General features: G+C 31.5%; 1 protein-coding gene across 1 annotated transcript in view; it reads right to left on the minus strand.

Moving 5' to 3' along the window:
- Positions 1–22,316, minus strand: part of LOC111054306 (putative uncharacterized protein DDB_G0282133) — a 100,759-nt gene that overhangs the window by 23,577 nt on the left and 54,866 nt on the right. Inside the window, exon 2 of the mRNA XM_039431393.1 lies at positions 11,595–11,743. Coding sequence (XP_039287327.1) covers positions 11,595–11,743 — 149 coding nt within the window. The remainder of the gene's footprint in view (positions 1–11,594; positions 11,744–22,316) is intronic.

Genomic DNA, 22,316 nt, shown 5'->3' on the forward strand with positions numbered 1-22,316 from the left:
CTCACATGTAAATATTTTATCACGGCAGGAATTCATAAATACTGCGAAGGAACGTTGTGATAAAAAGCTTTTACCGTTATCGCTGGTACACCCCAATTTATTACGTTCAGATCTCTTCAGATTGGAGAAAGGATATAGGTCGAAAGGACACCAGTTAGCTATACCTCTATCGGATTTGCAGCGATATTTTGATCTTCCACTTACGACTTGCGTGGTGAAGGAGAACTCCATGGTGCTTAGCTTAAAAGTACCGTTGGTCAGCATCGGCGGACAGTTTCAATTGCACAAGTATGTGAGGACACCTATGTATTTCGACGGCCAGATGTGTCAGCTTCAGCAGCAGGATTTCGTTTTGGCGCGGAGACAGGAGGACGGTGAGATTCAGGTCATCTCGGGAGATCATCTCTCTTCTTGTCGGGCACAGGACGATTTCTTATGCTATCTTCCGCGGCTGGTGCATGGAGGACATATGTCATCAAGATGTATGCATCACTTGTTTGCGGCGACAGAGCTGAAAGACATCCAACAATATTGCAGTTTAAGCTGTCGTCCAGCTAAGCAGGAGTTGGAGATCGTCGAATTTTCGCCTTCGGAGTATATCGTCGCGAATATACAGGCCAACACTACAGTCACTTGCGAGGGAGGTTCGTTTCATCATCTTCAACCTATTCCGGGAGCAATGTATGTGGTTTTACCCTGTCATTGCGAGATTTCGGTCGGCGGGAGAATAATGGTGAGAAAGACTTTTCCGTGTGACGCAAATGTTGATAAACAACCTCAGGTTCTCCATTACTTACCTTTACATTGGGTTAAGTTTAATTCGTTAAAAATTGATGTTTTGCAACCGCATTTCAATCCTAATTTTGTTAATTTTAGCGAAATTTTAAAAACTGATATAGATATAAAGGTTCCGGAATTTACAGTTCAAGACGTAATATCGTCAGATATATTTCACAAAGTAGATCTTCCAAATTCTTGGGGAGATGTTGTAAATTCCTCTAGTTTTGTTTTTTATATATTATTTGGCTGGTTAGGGTTTTTAACTTTATTCTGTGCATATTTAGGCATCAAGTTGTATGTGTGTAAATTATCTGCTGTAACGGTAGCACAACCCAAGATACATATAATCGATAGTTAAGAGTTATATAGTTACTTTTTGATGGATTAACTGTTTTATTGTTTTTTTTTCTTGACTATATAGTTATGAGTCATAATGTACTTATAAAGTTTTTTTTTTCTCTTCGATTTTTATTGCAGCTTTTGAAGTAGTTCAATGTTGATTCACAGATAAATATATTGTCAATTGGGATTTTCTTTTCATAATAAGTTGAATATTCATGTATATTAATGTGTATAATATTGAAAGTTAGTTTCATATATAATCAATGTTATTGTGCAGCAAAGTTTCGTTTTGAATTTGATTTGAATGTTTGTAATTTAGTTTGAGTAACCTACCTTTCTATGTAAAAGTTTGATTTCAAAGTATAGTAGCATTATCAAGTCAATCAGGCACACGTTTGTTTCCCGAGTATATTATTTTGTTTAATCATTATTTATTTTTTTTTTTGTTCCCCTCTTGACTACAGACTCAGGGACGAGTCTTTCAGCGGGATGGGTGATGTGTCACCTGGTCATATGGGACATATATATGATTCATATATTTATCTCATATTGATCAGGATTTTAGAGTTTTAATTTACGAAAAGTTTGAAAAATGAACGGTGTTTCTGCCTTTGAACAGTTTTGTCATCGACAGAAAGATTGTTTATTTCACTTGTTATCAAAATTATTGTAGCTTCTCTTTTGTTTTTCATAACAAACGTGTGCTCGCTTGTGCGACGGATAAAAATATGTATTTGAAATGGCTTCATGTTTGGCATTGACTGAGTTATATATTAATACCCAAAATTTTACTAGTGGTGTGTGTGAGCTCGTTCGATAGGACTGTGAGTAAAAGTCCGGCTGTTCTGGTGAAGGGGATAGATTTTGTTCTTGTTTTATAATACAGTTTTCCTGTCACAGTTCGGGCAGTTTAAAGAGAATTGTATTATTGAATAAGAAGGGATCTGAACCCACTTCATTAGATCAGTTTTTTATTTTTTCATTAATAATTAACGTCGCCTAGTGAGATAGTGGAATTGAGTAATGTAGTAGGTAGGGAGTTGTCTTTATTGAAAGTCAACAGTAAAGAAAGTAGTATTGCCAAATTGAAAGTTAGGAAAACCGTCAATAAAGTGAATGCTTACATGAGACAGGTTTCTGTAGAGGTTAGGAACAATGTAAACAAAATGAATCTTGCTTTGTACCAAGTTGATGAATTCAACTTTTAACTAAAAATTGAAAAAGTGTATGCAAAGCATTATCTAGTGAACATGACTGATTTTTGTAAGCAAAATGGCTCTGTTGAAACAAATGAACCCATGAATAAAATCATGTTCTTGAAGAAAACAAAGCACAAAGTCACCATTGATGCGTTAGTATTCAAAGGTTGTTTCAAGTTGCTTACTTACAAGATGATGACAGTGAATCACATGATGAAAGGGTATTCCCCGGCACTATGTTATGATTAGGAATCCTGTGTTATGCCGGGATTCAGAATAGCATAATCACAGAGTCCATAATTGTGTCTTTTTTCTTTCCTGTAGCCTATTTTTCTTGGCCCTTAATCATTTCAAATTTCGATTCTTTCCTGTCTTTGTGTAATGTTCCGTAAATTTCTTCTATGATGCATATCTTAACCAATCTTGTCCATAGTCATTTAAATTTGTATTTTTTTCTGAAATAATTTTGGAAGTTAAAATAGTAGCTTATTTTCCTAATCTTTAAATTGTTGATAAAACTTAACTTTTCTAAAATCTATCCATTGTAGTGTAAATAATTGTTCGCTTGCGGTATATTTTTTCATCATGTATTACATATTTTAATTATGTCTATTTTTTGTCAGGTATCATATTAGGTAACTAGGTTTTTCAGAGCAAATTATGTCCCATTTTCTCATCTTTCATTGCATATCATGCCATAAGCCATATGTAATTAGGTTATAGTTTTCTTCTAGGCTTTTAACCCATTTTGCATTTTATATATTTTTTTTCTGTCCAATACTCTGGATTTTTGGTAGACAAGTAGGTGTGATTCTTTTAGAGGTGTGGGCGTGAACCACATATGGCTGGACTCGATTATCTGACCTACTTGTTTGTGATATAAAAACCTTAAGACTGCAACATCAAATTTTTGTAAAAACTTTTGCATACTTTTGTTTTTATGGTCCAATACTAGAGTCTGCTATCACATTGCCTTACATACATCTAGGAACTCTCCACCCAGTCACAATAGTCAAAATATTTTTTCCTTCACCAGTTGTTTTTGTGGGAGTGATAGCTCACAATTATAACAAATTGGAGTCATACTTGGAATCTACAAAATTCCATAGTAGTATATTTTATTAAATATACTTCCTTATGAAAGTTTAGTACTGACATGTAGGATAGACTCTAATTAATCTTTCTCTTCCTTGTATTATTTAGGAAATTTATTTACTCAATTTTTCTTTTTCTCTTATTTGTATTTTCTAGGGAACTTATTTACCCATTATCCATCTTCATCGTCTTTGTATTGTGATATTGAAATGTTTGTACTTATTATACAGTCTTCAAATTCTGAAATTATTTAAAAAATAAATGGTTCAATTTAGAACATGCTGAAATTTAATCTTATGTATAAATTCTTTTGTTATAATAATAAAACTTCAAAATTTGAAAGTATTAATGAATTGTGTCGCCATATATATATGAGATGTTCAATATAAATGAAAGTTAACTTGAATAATGTTTTCATTAAATAAAAACGTCTTGTCATATTATTAATTGAAATGAGTTAAAGGTTTAAATTTCCCTTAAGTTTTTGTAATTGATGTCTTTTTCTAAATTTTAAAAACTGTTTGTTCTATAAATTTTGATATGATTGATTATCGTTTGAAATGGATGCTGGAGTGTATGTAGAATTTTTAGTGGGGTTTGTTGATTAGAATTTTGCTGGTATGTGATTGTTTTTTGAGATGGAAACCCATTATTGCCTAAAGAAGGAATAACAGAGGTTATGACAGAGGCAGTAATGAGATAATATTTTTTGTGTTGATTACTTATGTTGATTGCCATAGATGCAAAATAATGATTAATAATGTTGATTGCCATAGATGCAGATGATTACTTATGAATATTGATTGCCTTTGAAGAAAAATATTATTGATGTTTTGAATGATTTCTTGTTTAATGATTGATAGTAAAGTTTTGTCATGAAATGTAGTTTGTGTTTAGAACATTGAAAAGTCGAAATAAACTATAGTATCCAACAAACGATGATTAATAATATTGAATAATTTGCTTTTCATAAAATATTTGAACAGTGAATATATGGAAATGAAATTATTTTTTTATTAAAATTTTGTAATTGATGTCTCCATTGAGTTTGAGGAAATTTCACAATTTATGTATTGCTGACTGTATAATAAGATGTTAACAAATTTCATTTTTTATTGATTATATACTTTGTAACGTTTGACTTTCGGAGGATAAATGAAAATTCCTATTTGAAGAAATTTATAGGTCTAAGTGGAATAATAGGCTAATATCGCCAAAGATGATAATGTTTAAAGATTAGATAATATCAGGCATCATGGCTAAAGTTACAACGGCCGAATAGAAATGAAAATAATTTTTTGCTACCTATATAATATTATATAAAATATTGAAATTTGAGGTTAGGCGTAAAACATCTATTGATCGGCGACCTAATGATCGACCGAGTCACATAACGTAGAATCTGACCAAACACCTTGGCAGAAACTTATTGTAATGAAACAGTATTCAACTTGAGGAACCAAAGGTTCCACGTGACTAATTGTTGTAATATGAGAATCAATCTATAACCTTTAAAAAATTACTTTGCATGTAAAAAACATATCAAAAAACCCAGACAAAAATAATTTAATGTATTTAGGAAGTAGGAGGTTCCTAGGCGCATGTATACTATAATAATTTGCATGCACCAATCAAATGGTAGCAATTGATAGGCGGTAATAGTGAGCCGATTCAAATATTTTCATATATATTTCTACAAATGATAAGAATTTATGAATTATTGTTGTACAGTTTATGTTTTGTATATGGCCCAAAGGCAGATGAACTATCAAAGATGTAACATAAGTAATAATTTAATAGATCGGCTTGAACTATTTGAGCCATGAATGGTGGAGGAACAGATTATTTAAATTTTATGTAAATTTGGAAATCGGAAATTAAAAATTATAAATTAGAAAAGAGAACCTCCCCACTTGCCTGCCAACCACCACCATGAGATGTCACCAAAAATTATAGAGTGCAATGTCTTACTATACTTTTTAATAACTTAAAGTTAAATCGAATTTCTAAATTTTCTCATAAGACTTTGTGATGCTATTGTAAAGCAAAAGTCATTCAAACAATTTTTAATCCCTTGGAAGAGACAACTTCGGCTACAAATAATCCAGGACCACCAGGAGTTTGGATCGCCATCAGCAGCTCATAGAAAATTCCAGCACGTGAGTGAATAATATTTGAAATAGTGATAGGGCGCCCTCAGTGCTTCGAAATGAAATAAGAAATCAAAGCTAGCTCGTTGAAAGGGTTTTATAAATTAAGAAATTGGTAAAAATACTTGTGCAAGTTTAATGATTATATAAGAGGTATTTTATTAGATAGTAACGAGTCAATTCATATATCAAAAGATACACCAATCAAAAGAATACTAAGTTCTAAGCTGATAATACGAATGTTCATATGATCATTAATTTTTATAATATAATTTGTGATAATATAATGTAGCTCTGATTCACTAGATGAATTGACCTATCTATTCCGTCAGGTGCCAAATCTCGCACCCTGAGATAAATATATTTATTATAAAGAAATCTATTGGAAACCATAGAAATTAACATATATTTGGATTATTGATTTGTCAATTTATCATGCTCTGTTTTGCGAAGTTTATATTTGAAATAGAATTATCCAAGTCGACAAGCATCAGCAAGTTGATGTTGATGCTACATGCAGATAAATGCATATATGATCATGAAATGGAAGCAAATGGTAGCGTCTCGTGCTATAGAACTTGAAGAATAATATTAACCTGTGATATTTTATTGATTTCATTTCTTGTTATATTATATATTTCTGTCGCTCTACATATTTTTGTTTTGACATATTTTTTGAGATATTTGTTAATATATGTATCAAATTTTTTATGGTTACGATTCATTTTATTCCTCAATACCATAGGATATAAGTTTTATATATATATATATTTTTTATAAATTATCAGTATTATTGTGAAAGCTTATGTCTGGGCCTATGAAGATTTTAGTGAGATTATATCCTAGTAAAACCACGATCAGATTTTATAATTATTGAAATAATTCTCATGCTCTACCGATTGATGCCAAGCAAGAGGCTAAGCATACTCCACCAAAAGTAACGTGACAACTTGTGAATAATTTTCATATGTATTAGATTGTATTGGTAGCCTAATCAAAATTTTCTTTTTAGTTTATAAGCATTTTAAGATAACAGGTACAGCGTGGACATTAAAATCAAAATAATTATCACGTGAATCTTGAAATCAACAACAAGTGAACGCCATGAAGAGTGTTAAGAACATTTGGGTGATTTTCAAACTAGTGTGACTCATTAATTGACTATCAACGCCAATATCTACGCTGATATCTACACCAATGCCTACGCCAATATCGATGCTGATGCCTATGCCAATATCAACGCCAATATCTGCTCTGATGTCTACACCAATGCCAACGCCAATATCTACGTTGATGTCTACGCCGATGCCTGTGCCGATGCCAATGCCAATATCTACGTTGATGTCTACGTCGATGCCTGCGCCGATGCCAATGCCTGCACCAATGTTGATGCCAATGCCTACGACAATGCCAACGCCAATGCTGACACCAATGCATATGCCAATGACAATGCCAACGCCTATTGCTCACCATGTAACTCAAACTTCAACACCACCACATTACCTGGAGGTAATTGCCATCCATGTTCACGTTCACAACTTTGAATTCAGAATAACAGTCACAGTATCATGAAAGAAATTGATTCAAAAAATCCTCTCCTAAATTATTCCTGTATGCAGAACTCTAAACTTGAAAGCTGAAAATATCAAAAAACCAAACCTTACCTAAATTAATCCTCACCTAAGTTAATCCTGTATGCAGCATCTATCTCTTTTCCAAAAAAAAATACATTGTCATTTCAAGCCTGAAATGTACATTGTATAATTATATGATACAAAATTTACGTGACTCTGTATCGAGTTTGGTATGCAGCCGTCTACTACAAGCATGAGGCAATGCTAACTGAGATGTCACCTGTATCGAGTTTGGTATGCAGCCGTCTACTACAAGCATGAGGCAATGCTAACTGAGATGTCACCTGCATTGAGTTTAGTATGCAGCCGTCTACTACAAGCATGAGGCAATGCTAACTGAGATGTCATCTGTATCGAGTTTGGTATGCATCAGTTGACTACAAGTATCAGCCCAACACTACAAGTACTCGGATCAGCCCAACACTGATGTCATCACACTGGAGTCACACAACTGAAATTCATACTGAGTGCCTTAATGGACTGTTTTCCAAAATTTGCATAGATAAAATCAACTGCGTCAATAGTGAAAGAAATGAACATTTTTTGATTTATTGAAATTTTATGTGAAAATTAAATGTAACAATTCATTTAAAAAAAAAAAAAAATTATTCAACATACTAAATTTTTTTATGCAATAAAAAATTGAATTTTTCTATCTATTAAATTTATGTGCAATTTCAAAAACTATTCTTTATATATATTAAACTTTCCATTGAGATATTTTCCTTAAATTATAAAGCTAAATCAAAAGTAATTTTGATATTCTATACTTTGAAATATTATTTAGAAATATATAAGAAATCCTATTTATAAATTTTTATAATAATTTTCAATATTATAGGATGACATGTAATGTTTTTATAGAAAAATTGTTACTGTTCTCGAGTTTAATTTCAACAATTTCCATTTGCTTCAATGTAATTTTTTTCTTTAAATTTTTCAAACAGTAAAATTTTTTATGTCAAGAGGGGGGTATTTGTAATATTACATTTTTTTCTCGATTAAAATCGAATCTTCAATTCGAGATCTATAAAACTTGATAGTAAATATCAGAGTAATCGATATGCGGACAACTTTTTAACTGAGAATTTATCGTAAATAATTGTGTTGCACATTCCATGGTATCACCGAAACTGAGTTAACAGAATTAACAGATAAATAGATCATTATAAATATAGAGGATATATAAATTTAAAATAACAGTTTCGAAATAAAGTTTTATTGAGAACAAATGTAAAATGTAAATTCTAAACTTGTGATTTGTAATTTCTTGGAATTTTTTATCGATGACGTGTTCATAGCGTTGACACTGGTTTTGAGGTGGGGCTTCGCTCTGTACTTGTTAGGTCCTCTCTCTAAAAATGGCTATGTGTTCTAATTTTGTGTTCTCTGAATATTTTTCTGTTTAATTGAATTTTTAATGTTTTAAATTTGAGTTTTGAACAGTTTTATGGTGTTCTAATTTTGTATAAATTGTTTTGTGTGTCTACAAGCCTATAGCCATTGTTTTTCAACTATATAAAAGGATAAGTATTTAGCTTGTAATGATGCTAGATGCTCAAGTGTGTAAGGTATTGTTTTGTGTATTTGTGTTGTATATTGCCAAAATTCTTCTGAAGATTATAAGTTGGTTTGCTCTGAAAACTGGATTTCTCATTCATAAACAATAGATCCATTCATAGTTTATCAAGAATCTACCATTACGAAGCCGATAACTTCCTTTAGGTTAATAGGTGTGAAGTGCTATCCAACCTATTTAGGAGAAATTGGTAGAACGGCAAAACATTTAAACATTTAAACATTTGAAAATTTAAACATTCAAACATTTAAACATTTAAACATTTAAACATTTAAACATTTAAACATTTAAACATTTAAACATTTAAACATCATTTAAACATTTAAACATTTAAACATTTAAACATTTAAACATTTAAAATTTAAACATTTAAAATTTAAACATTTAAACATTTAAACATTTAACATTTAAACATTAAACATTTAAACATTTAAACATTTAAACATTTAAACATTTAAACATTTAAACATTTAAACATTTAAACATTTAAACATTAAACATTTAAACATTTAAACATTTAAACATTTAAACATTTAAACATTTAAACATTTAAACATTTAAACATTTAAACATTTAAACATTTAAACATTTAAACATTAAACATTTAAACATTTAAACATTTAAACATTTAAACATTTAAACATTTAACATTTAAACATTTAAACATTTAAACATTTAAACATTTAAACATTTAACATTTAAACATTTAAACATTTAAGCATTTAGACATTCAAACATTTAAAGATTTTTATGTTTTCATGTTTATTTGTTTATATGTTTATATGTTCATATGTTTATATGTTCATATGTTCATATGTTCATATGTTCATATGTTCATATGTTCATATGTTCATATGTTCATATGTCCATATGTTCATATGTTCATATGTTCATATTTTTATATGTTTATTTGTTTATACGTTTATATGTTCAAATGTTATATGTTTATATGTTTATATAGTTATATTTTTATATGTTTATATGTTATATGTCCATATGTCTATATGTTCATATGTCTTTATGTTTATATGTTTATAAGTTGCGCATTTACGGCGGAACGCGGTATTATATTTTCATGAAATTTGACTGGTATGTTCCTTTTTTAATTGCGCGTCGACGTATATACAAGGTTTTTTGGAAATTTCACATTTCAAGGATGATATAAAAGGAAAAAGGAGCCTCCTTCATACGCCAATATTAGAGTAAAAATCAGACTATAGAATTATTCATCATAAATCAGCTGACAAGTGATCACACAGATGTGTGGAGGAGCCAGTCTATTGCTGTATTTCCATAAGGTCTATAGTTTCAATCAGGTACTTGTGGATGAGAATACTGCGTGAGGTCTACTGTTCACAGAACTACTAGTAAATTAATAATAATAATAAAAATGTAAATGGTAAAATTATATAAGACGCTTTTCCCAACTCAAACTAATGAAGATATATCTAAGATCAACAATGTCCCAGGAATGTCTGAGGGGGGTAGTGTACATGAAATAGCTCAGTCCCTAGATCTTGAAGGTCTATATTAGTGAAAGAATTTCCCCATGCAAAGGTCAGACGAGTTCTACTTAATCAAACAAACTTGTGTTGAAGAACCGTAGTCTTAATTACTTAGCGAGTTAGTTAGGCCTAATACTTCTTGCAGTCTCTTGATTTAAAACTACCGTGATAATGATGTTTTTTATTGTGTATCAGTTCCAAACATAAAAATAGTTTGATCAGATATTTTGTGTTACTGTTCCCCTTATATTTGTCGAATATTTTTGTTTAAATGTATATTGTAACTTGAACAGCTGATAATCTTCGGGTGAATTTTCAAGTCAGCTTATGAAAAATATATCTGCAACCGGAAACATAAAACAGTTTATGAAACTAAAATACTATTATATTAAGCGAGAAATTTCTGTATGTCTGTTCATATTTTTATAACTGGTTATTTTTATATCTGGTTGTTTATGTTCATCGGATCTCGAAAACGGCTCTAACGATTTTTACGAAATTTGGAACATAGTAGTAGTCCAGTCACTATATACATTGGTGCATGCAATTTATATTGTAGTTCTGATTTTTTTCCGCCGAAAATACGAAGTTTTTGGGCCACTCTGTATTTAGCACAAGGAAATTTTGCATGAAGAAGTTGGTTCTCGACTTCCCTTATGTACCCAAATAATATATTAAAAAATTAGAACTACAATATAAATTGCAAGCACACCCCCTTTTTTGTCTATATTGACTGGATTAACTATATTCAATTACACTAGGTCTCATCCTTGTGGTGTTACAATTTTATCATCAATTAATAATATCACCTAGAGTGGTCTATTCATCTGTAGTTGTGTAGTCAATAATTTAGCCAACTGAGAGTCGTAATTTCCCTGTTCTGAATGTCCTATAATACCGTATTTACTCTTTTTTATAGATTTCAAGGCATTTATGACTATAGATGTTTTTTGATCAATTTTCAAAATATATTCATCCAGCTATTGGATGGAATGGATTACTGAAAATTTTCACATTAAATAACAACATTAGTGTACTATTTGATAAAATGCTATCATACAATAGTTGTATGATAACATTTTAGTTAATGAATTCAGTTGATAGCATTATAGTTACTATACATTTCACATTACTAGAAGTTGAAGTGTTCTAATAATTAATAAGCTGTAGGCTATCTAATTTGATTGATTTATTCGTTTTATTTGATTACTTCATATCGTTCATTATTAGTTTTATTTTATTTTCACTCATTGGTTTATAATAACTAACGAATTACTAAAGCAATAAACGGAAATTGACTAATAACTGACTGAGGCAGAGCTTTGAGATCTCTTGTGAGGGCCCGTGTGCGCTGGGATACTGTGTTCCTGATGGTGCTGTTATTATGCAGATGCACTATCGGCCTCTTCAGCGATGTGCCACGCTTCACTGTCACACACGTCACCGGAACTCCTGCGACCTATAAGCACAATTCATCTCTATTAGAATATTCAAAGCAATAGATTTGAAAGAGAATTCATAATTGTGAGTCCATAGGCTACAATTTATTATTGGAATAAAGAATGCTGTCGAGTTGTACCAAACTGAAGAGTATTTTATTGTAATCAACTTATTTGAAGGAAATTGGAAGATTGCATTTGAACGATGTTTGGATTTATCTAAAAAGGAGTAGAACTTACTGTATAATGTTGTACAATAGGCCTAAACCAACCAAGATCGATATATTAATATTGATTATTACAGTAGGTACCCATTTTTGAAATTGATATAAAAAAAGATCAAAAACACATTACATTTTGAGAAGATATTAATATTAATATTAGAAAGTTTATTTATCCAAATTGGTAGAGCCTTACATGAGAAATTGAAATATATTCAAGCTCTGGATGTGGAAACGTCAAAGTAGAATGAAGCAAATGTGTCAAGCTTAAGTAAATAAATTTCTAATTTCAAACTAATTATTGATTTCTCTAAAACACAACACAACCTACATTAACTTTATGGTTCATAGATATTATTCTACTGTGGTGTTATGATTTTATTCTACTGTGTGAATAATACATAAAAACTTATTATTTTATAGAATGAAATAGATACTATTTATTTGGCGCACAAATACAAACAATACAGTTTGAATACAAACAAATTCACAACAAACATGGAAAGAGAGAAGTGTAATAGATGAATATAATTTTTTATTTTGCATTCATGTAATAGAGAGAAATATCACATGAAAAAATGAATGAACCTTCAGGAACGAATGAACAATCAGTAAGACATAATTCATTGAATTTTCATGGTTCATGAATGGATTAATATCAATTTATTGTGATTAGATAAAATTCAATTTTCATGAGAAACCCCATTTTTTTATTATATTACTGGATTGAGCTTCATTTCAAATAGTCCCATATTCATCAATAATTGAAATTATTCTATGAGAAAAGTGAGAGAGTAAGGCCTTATCCATTGGTTCCAGAAAAAAGATTACAAATATTCATGGTAAAATTGGAAGTGAATTGCAGAATTTCAAATTATTGAAAAATGCTTTCATGATTTTTTTCATTCAATAGCTGTAGATTATTCTACTTTTAAACTTCCAAATGGCCCCATGGCAATTAACACAGAGGAATGTAAGCCATAATTCACAGAATGCCCAATATAAAACTTTACCCAATTTGATGCGAGATGTAATCCGATCAAATGATAAATATTTGGTTAAACTACATTCCAGTGATTTTTGTTGTTTACATTTTTTTGTTGTAGGGAATTTTTTTACCAATGTGAAAGATTTTCCGCAAAATCTTAAATAATTATCTCACTGTTATAAACTATTCAAATTAGTTATCCATTGTTAAAATGTGACGTTCTACCAATTTATCCTAATAGGTTGGATAGCATTCACCTATCACCTAAGGAAAGTCATCAGTTCCTAATAAGCCAATATCTTGATATATCATGAATGGATCTAATGCTTATGAATAAGAAATCCAGTTCAGAGCAAATTAAATTATAATTTATTAAAAAATGATTCAAAAATTTCAGTTCACACCAGAACAAATAATTATACATGAAATTATAATTTATTAAAAATGATTCAAAAATTTCAGTTCACACCAGAACAAATAATCATACATGGATCGACATAGATTGAATATGATTGAGGTTACTAAAATGTTTGTTCTGTTCATCAAAACAGATTCCAACAGCTTTCACAAAAACTCAGAAATCAAAATCAAATCAAACTTCAAAATCAAAATTAAAATATATAACTTATAGATTAAGAATACTTATCTATCGTTTACAGGTTTCAAAACAGGCTTATGGCTTTCAATGAGAAATTCAGCACAACATGAAAAGAAAAATAATTGAGATCTATATTTCATGTATGTTCAATAACATCAATAAACTTTACAGAAACATTTAGATCACAAATAACACATCTTAAATTTCAATCATTTAGGAAAATTTCAACAGAAGCCACTCCTAACATAAGCCAGCCATTAAAAAGTTTGAGAGAGACAAGAACAAGAAGCCTTTCCGGTGAAGCCGAGACACGTCATCATCGATAGCCAATTGCCAAAGAACACAAGTCTACAAACATTATATCTATTGTTTTCATTAAAACTTTATTTTTAAAGTTATTTTAAATCCAAATAAACTTTATATTGTTCAGAATTATCTGTTTATTCAGAAATATAACTTTGTTACAGTGATTCAGTGGAATGTTCAACACTAGTATATATGATGAATTCCCTATGAAAAGTTTAGTGCGTATATCGATTACACCGATATTTGCTATCAAGTTTTATTAATATTTTGAATATCAAATTGAAGATTCAATTTTAATAGAGAAAAATATAATATATTACAAATGTAAGTCATGTTTGTTGTGAAATTTTGTTTGGATTTTTTTAAAGCAAACGCACACAGCAGCAGACAGACATATGCATGCGCAGACGTGAATAGACGTATGGAGACAGATGGACGTCTGTGAGCGTTGCAGTATTGGAACACCTGGGAAGGGATTTTCTCATCCGTCTGTCTGCTGTTGTGCTGCGTTCACCTTTGGTTAGCATGCAGCAAAGATTGCATGCTACTTCTACAAAAGGGTGTGAGTTTGGTAGATGATACGTTGTTAAAGTACCTACCACCTGTATTTTGAAGCATATGTTCCTGTTTTGAAACATTCTTATCTTCCAATTTCTAACTGAAAATCAACGTGAACTCCCAGTACTGGATCCACTGATAGAAACATGATTCTCTATATTCATATTATTCTAAATGTAAGCCTGGATTTGTGAATAAATCAATTTATTATTTTCATCCACTTGCATGGTGTCGATGGAGAGTGATATAGCATTCAGAAAATTGATAAATTACATTATCACCATCAAAGATATACCGTACCTTAACAGCTCACTTTTCACTATACAGGGCTACTGAAAATATTGAAATAATTGAAAGTTATCAAGTGCCTTTTTTGTTTTATCAGATGCAGGTTTCTGAAAAATGAAACATGCTACTTCTACAAATAGGATGTGAGTTTGGTAGATGATACGTTGTTAAAGTACCTACCACCTACCTATTGTTTACAAAATTTGAACACATATAGCTCACCATCGTAACAAGCACGGTATATAGAAGAAGACGGTAGGTGTCACGCGCATGTTTGTGCTAAATTTCCGGTGTAGCTGACGTCATTTCATATCCAATCATCTGTTTTTAACAAATAAGTTTCATAAATTGACAGTAGGTGTTAAAAACCTCAGTTGGGCGCGATGACGCAATCTAACTGGCTGGCCACTGCGCACACATTCCATGACCCCTACCGTTTTCATCTAAATACCGTGGTAACAAGCAGTCTCTTTTCAAAATTATTTTCCAAAAAATTGAGGCTCCAAGCAGGGGTGCCCAGCCCCCCTAAGGGCAATGGCGCATGCCCCCCCCCAATCCAAGTGTAATACCCCCCCAAAGTATCCCAATTCCTAACCCTCCCAACCCTTCAGTTTTTAACATTAGTCAGTGTATGACAGTAGAATTCACATCTTACATTCTAATCTTCCAAACGACATTATTTACCTTTGTTCTTGTGAGGAATTCTTTCTGTTTTCATAATATTGTAAAAATATATACCATCGTTTCTTTTTAAATAGAAATAAAGTATCTTTTTGACATTATTTTTGAGACTAGCAATGCACACGTTCTTGTTCGGGGCATCCTATGAAGGGGCATCAGAAATAAGGATAGATACATCTCATACCACAGCTCGTTCTTCTAAGCTTTTCAAGGTAGTCTAAAAGTATGTTGAAAAATATATGGCCAACTTTTTCAGGGTTATTCAACCTCTTTTTCCTCCAACTAATAAGATTGTCTCTGTCTGACTTAAATGTACACTGTATTTTCTATCTCGGAGTCTCTCGATGCTGAGAAACTATTCTCTGTCTCAAATTTTGAAGCTCTTTTATGTTGGATGTTTTTATTGTGTTGTTTTTCTCTCTCCTGTTGAAGTATGTGTGTGAAACTTTCATACGTTCCTTTCAAAAAGTGGAAAAATTGGAATAGAATGACTACTGTATTTTATTTTTTTATTTGATTGGCGAAGAGTGGGCAGTAATGTCAACTCTTTTCTACTTGACTACAAAATTGACGGAATTCTCCACCTTTTCACGTTTGAAGCGAATGCATTATGAATTGGAGAAAAGACGAACTTGAGACAACTGAGCTTGTAGAAGATTGATGAGTATGCAATTTAAATAAGAATTTATTGTTGTATCAATCAGTATAGGCCTAAAGAAGCGTTTTATAAACAGTAAAATTATAAAAAAAAATCATCACAGTTTCTCTTTCATTGAGAAAGATTGGTATGACTCTGAATGGCAAGGTCATTCATGGAGACGTTCATTGGTGCTGATCAAAGAAGAGAGTTTTCTACCCAACAATTTCAAATTCCTATTCTGAAACTACATTATTCCCAATAATAAAGCAACTATAACCATGTATTGAAAAATTTGTGATTATTTTCAAAGAGGCATTCAAATCATCTTATTCATTTTTTGGAAAAACCAAAATGAGGACAGGTTGTGGAAAAATGTATCCTATCAGATTCCCTTTGAATTATTAATTACATAGATAAAATCCCAATTCAAAAGTTTTACCCAATTGAAACATTCATCTTTTTATTTTCTATAATACTCAACATAATCAACCGCACTTGAATAAAGACTGATACAAGATAAAAAGATGTCTTTGAATTTAAACTTTGTACAATTTAATCTCATAGAAGCTTGGTTGTTGTATCTGATACATCTTCAACGTTTTTCCAATTAAAAATTCAGCAGTTTTTCGACAGATTAGATTGATCATATTAGTCAAATATCTGCTACGTCAAATTTATTCGTTCAACACTCATTGAACATAGAGCAATGACTATTCAAATAATTCAGATTTTCAAAAATCAACCTTATATATTTATAATGAGCTTGAATTCAGTTTATCTCAAGTTGAGATAAATGAATTCAAGCAATAAGCGTTATTTCTCTTATCAATGTATCAGAAAAGCATTGATAAGAACGCTTGGGAGGGGTGAGGTTAACTACACTTTTTCCAATTGTATTTGAGAAGGTATCAAGTTAATTTAAGAAAGTATTAATTGTATTTGAGAATAGTCACTTATAATTGAGATAATGCCATATAAATGTAGATAAGAATAGTCAATTGTATTTGGGAAGTCATCACATGTAATTGAGAATAGTGAATTATATTTGAGAAATTGTCAACTGTAAATGAAAAGATATCAATTGAAAATGAGACAGTTGTCCTGAATTTGGAGGGCAATATACGACCTTCTTGATAGTATAATACCAGTTGACAAATCAACAAACATAAATTTAGGCGACCTGGAAAGATTTACTCTTGAAAATGACGCAAACTAATTGAAACGCGTTGTAATTTGATAAAATGAAAAAGGGGTAGTGAAAATAAAGAAGTAATCGACTCACTGATATATTTATCTAATTTCCATCCACTGATTTATTTATGTGTTTTCCAATTTCATGATTCAATATTTTCCATTCAATATATTGGAATTATAGCTCAATTCAATATTGAATCATTGAATAATTTGAAATTCACTACAATACCCAAACAGAGGAGCAAATTCAACTAAAATCTGAGATTATTAGTTCTCAAATCTTGATCAAATAATAATGAGTTAAATATATTTCATACATGCTATAATTTTGGCTCCAAAGCATTTCTTTAACAAGATTTAAAAATATATAGAAGTAGACATGGCTACTCCAATAGACTAAGGCTTAGTTTAAACTTGATTGTCTATTCTTTTCAAGTCTTCTTGATTTTCACCTTGGTGCTCAAACTTGAATTTGGAGTGGGTGATTGAAGCATTTTCCTCATTATTGAGAGGATGTATCTCCCCTGTTCACGGTGGAAACTAAAGAACTGATCAGAACTGAGAAATTCTGGGGGTAGGCCTAGTACTCTCTAGAAGAAGCTGCTGGAGCATTGTTTTAGAATATGGACTTTTATAGGCAGTCACACTTTTCAACCACATGTATGAAACTGAATAAACTATTCTAGTCTAGAGCAATTTAAGCTACGTATATTGAATTTCTTGAAAATAATACATGGTGGAAAGTAACGAAATCGACTGAGTTTGAAGTGTCAACTTAGCTACTATTTCTTAATCCTATCTTAGTCTCTGTTATCTCAGACTCTACGCACTAGACCACTCATTTGTTCAGCTTATAACGACCTTTATAAAGTCATCATAGTTATACAGAAATTTCCAATGTGCGTCTTTCATTCATTTATTTGGATCACGGAGCATCAATTAATGAAATTATATAATATATTTCTATTATACAGGTATTACCTGATATTATTGATACATAGAGCAGGGATTGAGACATTATGATAGAATTTGAAAGAGGGTATGCTTATCATTAGGTGGTACAAATTTGATGAGTACCAGATGATAAAACGATTATAAATTCAATCAACTAGGTTTGAAATAATTTTCTGTGCCATTTCTTCTTGAATGCTCATAGTCTTCTAGAAAGATTATCTCCATATCTTATCAACACAAATACCAGAAGTTATTGAATAGATACAAACAATATCGTTTACAATTTACTCGTTCATCCGATTATTGAAGAGCGTGGATTGTATTTTGAAAAGTGAAAGTGACATAACCAACATTTTGATTTGGACAGTATAGTATAAATTGGAAATGGGACAGTTTTAGGCATGAGCCTGTTGTGCCTTTCCTCATGTTAAGTATTCTTGCACAATGTGATAAATAAGTATAAATTACTTGGACAAACTAGATCAAAACCAAATTTATATCACGGAACAAAAATAAACTTAGTCTTCCTAAGATCTCTCTTATAACAGAACACAACTTGGACTCCATAGACTCAGGCCCATTCCTATCCTACAGATTGAAACAAATTTTCTAGAAAATCAATTGACGAACGTAAAGTTTCAATATTCAAATTCACCATTATAACCATGCATTGATTTTCAATCGTGATGATTTGAAGTATATTTGCAATTGTAGCTGTGTAATTGGTAGGATGAGCTTGGAAAGTATGAGCTCTATCAGGAAGTAGTGAATAAGTAGACATATAATTCTATTGTCAGTATTATCATGCTCTATGGTCTGCTGCATTAATTTAAGAGAGATAAGTTCATTACAGCTTCTATTTAAACCTTAATTTGACAAAAGTACTTATAGCTACTTCCACGTGTACAGGAAGTACTTGCACACTTTATGGACTTCCAGACTCTTCAAGTCATTCCAGTCATCGAGTTACTCATCAAGTTTTGTTCATCAATCAGATGAGACTATAATAAATACCATTGTTAACCAATTTTCATCTGGACATCTCTCCAATAAAAAAAGCCTGAACTTAATAGAAAAAATATAATATTCTATAATTTTATTGATATGAATAAAAATGTTATAATTGTCGTGAGGAAAGCATGCAGGTATCAGCCTACCCCAACCCTCGTTTGCGAGGTCCCCTGTTTTCGGACACGAACATATGAATTTTTGTGGTCTGAATAATCACTTTCAGTCAAAATCGACTAATTCATTACCCATGCACAAGCAACAAGCTCATGTGAGATCATTCGAAAAAAAACTGATCAAACAGGATACCAGGACGATAGGGTATTGGTGAATAATATTAATAATTAATTGATTTGTTAAGCACCGCTTCATTATTCAGAGATGATAATTTATTGATTAATCTAATAATCATGATTATCATTAAGCATGCTGGTCAGAGATATTCAATTATAATAATCACTAATAATTATCATTTGCGATGTAGTTATTTGTGTTCTCATTTTTATCATTATATTATTTAGTTTGGGCTCCTTGAAATCTGTTCCTATTGATTCCAATTATAAAATGAATTCTCGGTAGTTGAGTTCAGAATGAACTTCATACTGTTAGTTTCAATCCTCATGATATACCTTTCAATCAATAACTCAAAGCCTAGGGCTTAATTCCATCGTAACATGGGTACAACGGATAAAGATTGAAGAGATTTAATATAACAGTTGTTCAAGATAGTATTAATCAGTGGCGTATTCAGAGAAATATATCGGGAGGGATCATAACATTGGCAGCACCACAACTTTGGTCGGAGGGAGGGGGGGAGACGACACTGGGAAGTGTGTAGGGTATGGGGTACTTGCACACATTAGTGCGGTCACGAAAATCCCCCTTCATTCGTAGGGAAGGGGGACCGACACTCACCCGGAAAAAATTGAAAAATACCTTCAATTTGGTGCGATTTTACACACGATTTCTACTTTAAAAAACTGACATCCCAATTAAGTGTTTTTAGACTTTAATTAGATTTATTATTTCGATTTCCCCTTAAGAATATCGTATAGGCCTATGCTTAGTGTATTGTAGATGAAATAACAAATAGAATTGAATGGAATGAAATTTTATTCATCATTTAATTGTTTCAAAAAAATATAATGTTGTGGTAGCCCTGTGTAGGTCCACTCATTATTCAAGATAGCCTGCTATAATTTTGGCCAACATAATTTTCAAACAAAACTTAGAGTTTTAGACCTGGCTTTAATTCACAACATTTTCCAACGTTTTTATGATTTTCACTTTATTATTCAAATTGGAATCTTGTGAAGGGACAAAACCCCCTATCCTCGGTGGAAAATACGCCCGTTGATCATTAATATTAAAATTTTCGGGTACTCTCTAGTTGCCTGCAAAGCAGCTTGGTCATTGTATAAGGGCATAAACAACTATAGGCAGACACAAGCTTCAACCACATGCATCAAAGTAAATGAAATATAATCAAATAAAACAATAGAAGCTATCTTCTATAATAGGTTCTTTGGCACAATAATGGATTATAAAACGTAACAGGATGATAAATCAACTTTTAAGTTGTGCTGTCTGTGGGTATTATTTCTGTGGGTATATTCGACCCTAATATGCATTAGAAGAATCACTTTCTAACCTACAATTATCATTGTGCTATTCTCTCATCTATCATAAAATATTTCTTCAGCTTATGCGATATGTTAATATAACATTCGAAGCTAACTCTTGTCACTCAACTTTAATTATTGAAGTGGCTAATCTGTCACCAAAGAGAAATACTGTAATTCAGGTCTAATTTCGAGGGGAAGGTATACACGGCCGTATCTCCTCCCTCTTCATCCCTCCAAGCTATTCTTGGTTTGAGTCACAACTCGTTAGTTTGGTTCAAATCCTATCTGTAAGGTAGGAAACAATGTGTATCTGTCGGTGATAACAAGTCAACTTGGAAAAACGTTATGCATGGAGTACCACAAGGTTCAATTTTATGCCCTCTCCACTTCACTTTGTATGCTAATGACCATTCTTCCATTATCAAATTCTCCAGTTCCCATACTTATGCTTGAAATTTATTAAAGCTGTCCCCTAACAAAAATTAATGAGACAGTTGGGATAATGAATCAGGATATCAATTCGATAGTCGAATGGACAAAGAAAAATGGACTTGAGCTTAATCCCATCAAAACACAACTCATTATAATCGGATATTCTCGTCTTATAAACAATATTGACCTTGAATCGATTCACAAAATTAGTGTAGATGGTAATGACATTCCTTACTGTAGCTCAGTTAAAAATTTAGGCATTATTATGAAGAATACTCTTGACTCGTCAGTTTCTAATAAAAAGGTATTCTCAGCCATGCACGCATTGAAGAAAATGCAAGATATCCTCCCTAGAAACATTAAATTACTATTGGTTCAATCTCTCATCTTCCCACATTTGATGTATTTTAATATCTGTTCTCAACGATATGCAAGTCACTCTGAATGATAAACTACAGCGTTGCCAAAATTATTGTCTACGTTTCGTCTACTCTCTTCAACGCCATGATCATATCACCCCAGCCCACATTGCTAGTTCAACACTAAATCTTCCCGATCAAAGGCTTTTTCGAAAAGTCAAGCTTGTTAGAGATATCTTGAAATACGGTAATCCGAACTATTTTAAAAATGATTCCAAATTTGTCTCTGAAGGTAGAGGATAGATGCTTCACATACTAGAACCGGAGAAAGTACTTTAAGGAAACCCAATCATCGAACTACTATTTTCACAAAATCCTTTCTTGTACCTGTCGTGTATGGAATGCACTTCCCGTTACTATCAGGTTCATCGAGAGCCGATCGAGGTTCATCCTGAATTTAAGGCTGTGCAAATGCTAAAAATAAACTCTCCACTGGTGATATTTTTTAGAATTTTTCATTTGTATATCATCAAGCTATCAAAATAAAAAAGTTTTCTCAGGAAAACATTTTTTTCCGATCATTACTTTTTGAGATATGAGCGCCTAAAGTTTACATTTTTGTGAAAGAACATTTTGAATTCGGTAAGAGATAAATCCATGAGATTCAGAGGATTCATTCTTCATGGTATTGTTGATCCATTAAAACAAAATTTTCTTGAAAATATCAATTTTTAATAAAGA

Source organism: Nilaparvata lugens, chromosome 6 (assembly GCF_014356525.2).
Source record: "Nilaparvata lugens isolate BPH chromosome 6, ASM1435652v1, whole genome shotgun sequence".
Lineage (NCBI taxonomy): Eukaryota > Metazoa > Arthropoda > Insecta > Hemiptera > Delphacidae > Nilaparvata > Nilaparvata lugens.